We start from the raw sequence: 9,140 nt of genomic DNA, 5'->3' as shown, positions 1-9,140 counted from the left end.
TATCGCAACAGAAACTAATAAAAATATTGTCATCAATAGTTTAATCCAGATACAGTACAAACTAATAAATACAACAAATAAGTTGTTAAGTAAAGCTTTTCCCTTATAAAAGGTTTAATTTAATTCAAGCAATCACCACTGAAGCTTTGTTCATTTTTGGAAATACAGCAGCAAAATTGTTTATGAATTTAATGTGCATACACATGAAAAAATAAATTTCAAAATGATTGTACTAAAGAATATAAGATAGAAACTTTCAAAGCGAGAGAAGCTACTTTTCCTTTTCTGGTATTGCATTGTCATCAGGTTATGATCCCTGTGGAATAACAAGTGTTATAAATAACAGAGTGTGAGTCTGGAGAAGAGGTGTCAAAAGGCAAAAAGTGGTCGTGACGCAACTTCAGATACATCAATCTACAGTCACTTCAAATGTGAGTTATCTTTTTATTTATTTTAACTCATTACAGAAGTTCAGTGGTAATGCTTAATTACAATTTACTCCAGGAGCTGATTAAAAAATATTTAGGTATTCAAAACTCAAAATATTCAGATGACAAATAGACAAGAAAAAAAAATGCAGTAAGGATTCAGGAAATGACAAACATAGCAATAGAAAATATTAAATTGAAAATACTTTGTAAGAACTTTGTTACCAGGCATTCTGACCTACCCAGGAGTCTTCTTCTAATTTGATTTAAATGCATTGCTGTAATGCACAGTATGCTGTAAAAGGTCATTTAATTAATTACATATTTTGCGGAGTATACATGGGTAAGTATGGAATTTCTGATCAAAATCTCTTCATAGCATTATTTTTGAATATCTAAGATGATGAATATACTTAAATGACTCTAAATTGTATTTGGAGGGTTGGAAAATCAATGGCAAGCTGAATAGATAGATGAAATATTAGTTTGTTGTTTACTTTTGGATCTTTTATAGAATTAACATGAAAGATTCAAGCAAGCTTTTGGTTATCTCTCATTTCCAAATAGATTTAAACTCTTTAAATTATGTCACCTCCTTTTATTATATTTGTGTTTGTTGCATATTCAAGCACAACATTAATGATATTTATTATAAAGTGTGAATTTCCTAAAGGAGGTGAATATCTTTATATATATATGTGTGTGTGTGTGTGTGTGTGCTCTTAAAGCTCCCGATAGTGACGATATGAGTAATTTTGAATTAAATATAATATAAACAGAACTGTATAACTTCTTTCTGTATACTGTATATTTTTGTTTTTAGTAACCCACATATGCTTCATAAACACATAACCATTTATTTCCTCATCTTTCATTTGTAAATTTAAATGTAATTATTAACATTTTTGTCTAAAGACAGTGCAAAATTATTATGAGAGACATTTAAGTATTGCTCAGTGTTACTAGGAAATGACCCAATTGCTGTATTTTGCATTCATTTAGCATACCACCTAATTTTCCTAAAATGCAGTGAGTAGTAATTTCAATTGTAATATCTTTTTTCTTTTAGACAATGGGGGCAGAATGGAAACTGAATGATGTCAACTACACGACTATTAGTGATTTTCTTTTTGCAGGCTTTCCTGGATTAATTCTGGTCCCAGAGTTATTAGGAGTGACATTTATATTGACTTATTTTCTGACATTGTTAGCCAATATCTTCATTTTTTATGTAATTAGGAAACACGAAACACTGCACACTCCAATGTTTATTATCATCTGTAATCTTGCTGTTTCTGATGTCATATATAGCACAGTCATTAGTCCTAAAATTATACAAACTTACCTTTTTGGCAACCGAACTATAAAGATACATTTATGTTTAGTGCAGATGTACTTTTTGCATTTTGCAGGGTCAGTTGATTCCTTTATTCTTTTAGTCATGGCAGTAGATCGGTACGTGTCTGTATGTCACCCTTTACGCTACTCGACTCTAATAACAAACACAGTTGCTCAGAGGATGTGCTCAGCGGCCTGGGTGCTGGGAGCGGCCAATCCTCTTCTTATAGTGAGTTATGCTTCTCTTCTTCCTTATTGTGGCCCTAATAAGATCTCTCACTTGTACTGTGAATACGGTTTAGTGGTTCGACTTGCCTGCACTGACACAACATTTCATCTACAGATGGGAATTTCAGTAGGGTGTTTGGTGCTACTTTGTCCATTTTTGCTGATTTTGCTGTCATATTTAAAAATAATCATCTCAGTCCTGAAGATTACTACAGTGAGTGGCAGAATGAAAGCTACTTATACTTGCAGCACCCAACTTATTGTGATTACCATATATTTTCTACCTCGAGTATTTGTCTATATCGCTTTCACGGCTGGATTTTCATTGCAGGGTGATCTCCGTATTGCTTTAGGTATCATCTACTGTCTCCTGCCTCCTATCCTGAATCCAGTCATCTACAGCTTCAGATTAAAGGAAATCAAACAGGTCATGTTTAAAATACTTAAACACAAAGATATAACTCTACTTCCTTCTTCATCATAAAAAGCAACATTTCTTATGTATGTACAAAACAAGATATGTATATCACACACTAATGAACGTATGACCAATAAATGTATACTCCATGTCCAATTCTTATATTTTTATTTAAAAAAGCACATATTTTAAACACCGTATGTAATGTATTTTAAAAGATGTTTATAATTTAATAAAATAAATACTTATTATATTATTAAGCATGAAAGTATAAAAACTCACTTTGAAGTAACAGGATATTTTGAGACAGCATTTGTTAACAAGGTATTGGTGTATTGTAATAATTGTACAAGAGCAGCATGAATATATACTGCAACATCATAAAGCCAAGAGTAAATTACTGTAATTTTCTATAAATTAAAGTAATAGAATATGTTTACACTGAGTGTTTATTTTATAACAATTTGTTTAACTTAAGAATCAAGATTGTGTAGCATTAAAACATTTGAACAATCTAGATGAGAACAGACCATTCTACCCACAAAGCTCGCCAGTCCTATCCACTTAATTCTTCTAAACAAACATCAAGTCGAGTTTTGAAAGTCTCTAAAGTCCTACGGTCTACCACACTACTTGGCAGTTTATTCCATGTGCCTATTGTTCTCTGTATAAAGAAAAAACTTCCTAATGTTTGTGCAAAATTTACCCTTAACAAGTTTCCTTCCAACTGTGTCCCTGTGTTCTTGACAAACTCATTTAAATATGACAGTCTTAATCCACTAATTCCTGTCATAATTTTAAACACTTCAATCATGTCTCCTCTTAGTCTTATTTTGCTTAAACTGAAATGGCTCGCCTTTTTCCTCACAATTCATCCCCTGTAGCCCTGGAATCAGCCTAGTCGCTCTTCACTTAGAGAGTAGACTGTGCCTTCTCTATAGAGTTTGAATGCCATAGCGTTTGTTCTTGTGGGTTTTCTCCAGAATTTCCAAATGTCTACTGAGGCCCAGCAGCATGTTGTTAGTTTGCCTGTACTGGCCCACTTATAGTGAGAACGTCTACATAAGTGTGCCCTATAGTAGTTTGACATACTAAAGGGGAGTTGATTTCCATGCTGGGAAACTGGATGGTTTGTCTGAACTAATAAGCATAGAAGTGACTCATGTATATATTTGAATCCTAAATAAAGATCTTTTAAGGACATCTTTTTGTGTATATTCATTGTGGGATATACACACAATCAGACAGATGAAATTGATTCACACAAGATATGCTGAATGTGAACAGGGTATGTTTCTGAAGAGCTGTGTATTGTATTTTGTATTGTATTTGTAAATTCAAATTCATCTTCTTCAGAGCTGATTCCTTGGTTAGGATCACGGACACTACGTTCAAGATAGAACTGAAGGATGCAGCCCAGCTGGGAAATTACAGAAAAAAGCACTTTTAAAGATGTTTATTAACATGTAATACGACATTTGCATGTTAAGGCAGCTGACATGCAGCAGATACTGCATCTTTCTGACTGCAGAAAGCGATGTAAAACTTTCTCAATTGCCTGCAGCACAAAATGTATTTTCTTGAAAATAACAGATGAAGCAGGCCAGTTTTGAATTTAAAAAAAAAATCCCTGACAGCAAAATTGACTTCCTCAATACAGGATAGGAAAGTCACTGGTATTCATTATTTACATGGCATTGTTAGTTTGACATTGTGACCGAAAAGGAATACATTTTGTCCATAATGACAAAGCCCTGCAGCACACAACTCTTCAAAAGATTGCCAAATGCTCCAGAGAGAGCAAACCCTTCCAAAGCAGCTGCAATGGGATCTAACATAGTCTTCACATGAAGCTAAAGCCACTAGAAAGTGTAGATGTCATGCAAAACATTGGAAACAAAACAACAGAAAGGCAGATATGTCTGGACCTCCAGACTGTCAAGATAAATAAAAACTATAAGAGACGCTCAGTCATATTTTGGCTGACATCTGTTAGTTAGACTCACTAGGAGAACTCTTCCTTCATGAGAGGAATGCCCATTGCTCTTTAAAGACATTTTCTAATTGGTTAGGTTAACATAAATTGAAGTTTTTGACTTTTGAAGAAAATGAAAATGACACTTATATAGAGCTTTCCTAACTACTCAAAGTTCTTTACATAGTCAGTGGGGAGCCACTGCAATCACCACCAATGTGACAGTAGCCATTATTGTGCCAATGCACTCAACCATAGTAATCAGTTGGTGAAAGGGTGAGAAAGACAACCAAATAGAGACAACGGATGATTAGGGAATCAGAATGAATAAGACTGTGGTGGGTAATTTATCCAGGATATTGGAAAACACTCTACTCTTTTCAAAAAAGCCCAGGAATCTTTTATGACTACAGAGAGTAGGGACCTTGATTTTGTGTCTCATCTGAAGGACAACACCATTTTTCAGCACAGTGTTCTCACTGCGTTGGGGCATTGGGATCCACACACACACCACAGGCTAAGCGGTGGTCTCTGCTGGCCTCACCAACAACTCCTATAGCAGCAACACAAGCTTTCCTGGTTGGTCTCCCAAACATGCTTATCTCCAGGTGGATTACCTGCAGAGAAGTGCAGATGGTATGGCTGCTTGAATGTGCAAGATTACAAGCATACAAAAGGGGACAGTGATTGAGGTTTTTTAAGAACCACACAACTTGGTGAAGTGTGGTAGTTTGCTGCCTCTCAGCTGCAGTTTCAAGTTTCAGCCCAGATGCAAGCTGGAGTTTGCACATTGTCCTCATATCTGCAGATCCAAGAAACTATAGGCCGGTATACTTAACATGCATCACAGGAAAATAATTGAAGGGATTAAAGAAAAGACTGAGCAACACATGACAAGAACAGGTGTTTTACTGAACAGTCAGCATGGATTCAAATGAGGGAGGTCATGTTTTATCACCATGCTGAAATTCTATGAGGAAGCAACAAAAGCATATGATCAAAGTGGAGCACATGATAATATTACTTATCTTGACTTCCAGAAAACATTTAATAAGATGCCACATGAGAGGTTGGGCACCAAACTAAAACAAGTGGGAGTTCAGGGTGATGTTTGTCAATGGGTGCAGAATTGGCTCAGACACAGGAAGCAGAGGGTGATGATGGTGTGAGGAACCTCTTCAGAATTGGCCGATGTTAAGAGTGGTGTTCCACAGAGATCAGTGCTACGGCTGCTGCTATTTTTAATGTATACAAATGATTTAGATAAGAATATAAGTAACAAGATAGTTAAGTTTGCCGATGATACCAAGATAGGCGGATTGGCAGATAATCAAGAACCTGTTTTTTGTAGTTCAAAAAAATTACATAAGCAAAGATAATTAAGTTTTTTTTTTACATTTCTGTTTATTATTTCCGTAATCTAATTTTGCTGTTATTCTAAATGTGCTTTTTTATCTTTTTCATTTTTTCTTTTATGTGTAACTGTAACCTGTGGCAGTGGTGGAGCCAGCTGTTGGGTCATTATTAAGAGTTTAAGGGTCTAACACAAGACTGTGGAAATAAATAGAAAAAAATCTGTTACATAACATGTTAATACAAAGTTTCACTTAAATACTGTATTACAGAATGCAATTCAGAAGTTTGAAAAAACATACGTTGATTGTGTAACCATACCATGTTGCCAAAAGACTGCTTCCACCCATGTGATCCTGCTAAAAACTGGGTTGCTGCTATATAAAGTGTTGGCAAGACTGACAGGGGGCACTTACTCTGTGGTCTGAATGTGGATCACAATGTCCCAGAGCAGTGAGCACTGTGCTGTAAAAATAGTGCAGTCCTTTGGATGAGATGTAAAATGTAGGTCCTGACTTTTGTATATATATATATATATATATATATATATATATATATATATATATATATTAGGGCTGGGCAAGTTAAAGCATTATTATCGCATTAACGCATTAATTAATTAACACTGACAATTATTTTATTGTGCATTAGTACAGTTTTTGTTGTTGTTATTATTATAATTTTGAAAACCTCAGTCTCGCTAGCGATTGATAGAGATCAGTAATCTTCTTGTTACAGCACTTTTCGATATGCTTTTGCTAGAAGAAAAGTTAGCTTTGTTGATTTGACCTCGATTCCCTGCGCGTGCATGAGTAGCGAAGAGCAAACAGCTTCTAAAATGGCATATGGAGAGATACCAAAGTGAATGCTCAAAGCAAAATAATCCGTGGATGACTTTTTTCGTATTATCGCTGAATCGGAATCTGATTTGTCGGACTACGATTTTGATGAAAGTGATCTGGAGATGTAGATCAAAATGAAAGTGAGGTACTGGTATCAGCTGATCGGTCCCCAGCTAATGTTGGTGCTGAACATGTTCGTGTAGCTGATGCACCTATGGCAACGTTCGCCTGGGAGGACAGACACATATGATGACAGGAGATACAAACCATATTGCGTCTCACTGCAACTGCCACCCCCACGTACCTGTCTCACAAAGACAGCCAGGCAGCCAGCCCACTGTACATTCCCCCTGGCTGTCGAGCCGCCCCCTGCACAGCTGCTGCTGCTGCAAACTGCAAACAAGCGCCGTCAGCAGGCACAACAGACAGCAACAGACGTTTTATGTTGATTTATGTGTGAAACCATTGCTTTGTGATTGTTGTGATTGTCTGCGATTAATCACAATTAAGATATTTTAATCGCTGCCCAGCACTTATATATATATTATATATTATATATATTGTTACAATGATGAGTCACAGACCTTGTAAAGGTTTGGGACAGCCACCCGTATATTGTTTTCTGGCTGCAAAAGTTGATTTAAGTTTGAACAGAGATGTTCATAGAACAGAGTCCAAAACAGAACTGGTCTGTATTGAGGCAAGATGGCAGTTTTAAAGTGCAGTATGGGAAATGACGTCATCGGTGCCAGAATCAGAAGTGATGTCATCGTGACCATAAGTGACACTTCCAGTTCTGGCGCAGTCATGTCATAAATTCCAACTTTGTGGAAGCTCACAGTTTTTTGTTGAGAGTGCATCTCATAAAAATGTTTATTTGAATCTGTGGTAATTTTTGAGTAAATTGCCCATTTATCACTGTTAGAAGTCTTTGAGTTGTAGCCTCATTTTGCTTTGCTAGTGTACATTGTCCAGGTATATGCTGTCATTATTTTTGAGAATGCTCTGCTTGACACCTGAAATAAAATTGCCATTTTTGTGACTGCTGCACCTGCTTGAAAACTCACAAGTCAAAGTGCAAATTTTCAGAGCTGTTTCAGAGAGGACACACACTGCTAACTGTCAATCAAGCTAACATGACATCTTGACAGTTAATAATAATAATAATAATTCTTTACATTTATATTGTGTTTGTAATTAGGAGTATCTACTTCAAAGTTAAACTCCTTTCATGTGGTGTTTCCATTATTTGTTTCCATACGCTGTATTTCCTGCACAACATAAGAAATACATTTATGAAATGGAAAGGTAACAAACTACAATTTTCTTTAAACTGATATCAAAAACCTAATCAGTTACTGGGTGCAACAAAATTGCATTGTACTTCTTCTGTTGTGGTCCATTTTGGTCAAAACATATTCCAGTTTTTTAACTTACATTGCCAGTCACTACCACAAATGGAATTCATTTACAGCTGAGAGAATTAGTCCAGGTTTCCTTTTGTCTACATAACAACAACAACAACAACAACAACAATAATAATAATAATAATTATTATTATTATTATTATTATTGGAGATTGTATCATCATGTGGGACAAGACTATTCCGATGAACCATACCATTACAGGCCAGACATTGTGTTCCATGACAAGAAGAGCAAGTCGTATGTCTTCATCGATGCGATGAACCCAGATGACAACAACATCCTGAGCAAGCAGGCATAGAAGATCATCAAGTATAAAGACCTAGAGATCAAAGTCAGACACATATGGAACACAAGAAGAAGAGTGGCTCCAGAAGTTGTAGGTGCACTGGGAACCATCAAGACCAGGTTTCCAAGAGCAGCTGGACAAACTCCCGTGTACAGTCAGAGCGAAAGAGATCCAGAAGATCCCACTCCTTGGCACAGCCTGCATTCATCGTCGAGTCCTCAGCTGAACAACAAGCTGAATTCAAAGCCTGAGAGGTCTGGTTGACCTCTGGCAAATGCATCAATGTACCTTAGTGCACTGAGAGGAGGGTGTAATAAAAATAATAATAATTGTAAGTAACAATTTTTATATAGGGCCTTTTCCATTCTCAAATATATAATGTCAGCACTACACATCAGAGTTCTGTAGCTTCAACAATGATCTCTTAAATCTCTTATTATTTTTGTTTTATAAAGGACAGTTCATTCTAACCAGTGCAGTGTAAATTAATGCCTTCATTGCGTATATTACATTAAATGCAGAAGAAAATGCATTTGAAAGAGAATGTTAGATAGTTGTTGAGTATATGCAGGGTGAAATATATGTGCAGGCTTTAGACTGATTTGAGCTTTGCTCCTCTGAGCCAGTATTTCTCCTGCCATTAAATTTAAAAATAACATCTCTGGTAAAAGTGAAAACAGTAAGGTACTGAGCGCTATAAATCGCTAGAGGCATTTACACATTTGGAAAAAAAAGCATTATGCTAATGTCTGTGGGGACTATAGTGTGGTTATTTATCTGTCTTAAATAGATAAGGCACTGCAGTCAAACAGAGAAACCCAATTCCTTTTGTTTTATATGGGAT

The 9,140-nt window shown here is 35.9% G+C and overlaps 1 protein-coding gene across 1 annotated transcript; it reads left to right on the top strand.

Annotated features, from left to right (window-relative positions):
- Window positions 1-1,500: 1,500 nt before the first annotated feature.
- LOC114650952 (olfactory receptor 6N1-like) lies at window positions 1,501-2,586 on the top strand. Its single transcript, XM_028800908.2, has one exon. The coding sequence runs from the start codon at window positions 1,501-1,503 to the stop codon at window positions 2,476-2,478; it is 978 nt and encodes a 325-aa protein (XP_028656741.1). The 3' UTR covers window positions 2,479-2,586.
- Window positions 2,587-9,140: the final 6,554 nt, after the last annotated feature.

Source organism: Erpetoichthys calabaricus, chromosome 4, assembly GCF_900747795.2.
Source record: "Erpetoichthys calabaricus chromosome 4, fErpCal1.3, whole genome shotgun sequence".
Classification (NCBI taxonomy): domain Eukaryota; kingdom Metazoa; phylum Chordata; class Cladistia; order Polypteriformes; family Polypteridae; genus Erpetoichthys; species Erpetoichthys calabaricus.
This window is presented reverse-complemented; position numbering and strand designations above follow the sequence as displayed.

What these genes read in the sequence shown, in the direction of transcription:
- LOC114650952 (XM_028800908.2), top strand. Translation starts at nt 1,501, where the DNA reads ATGGGGGCAGAATGGAAACTGAATGATGTCAACTACACGACTATTAGT.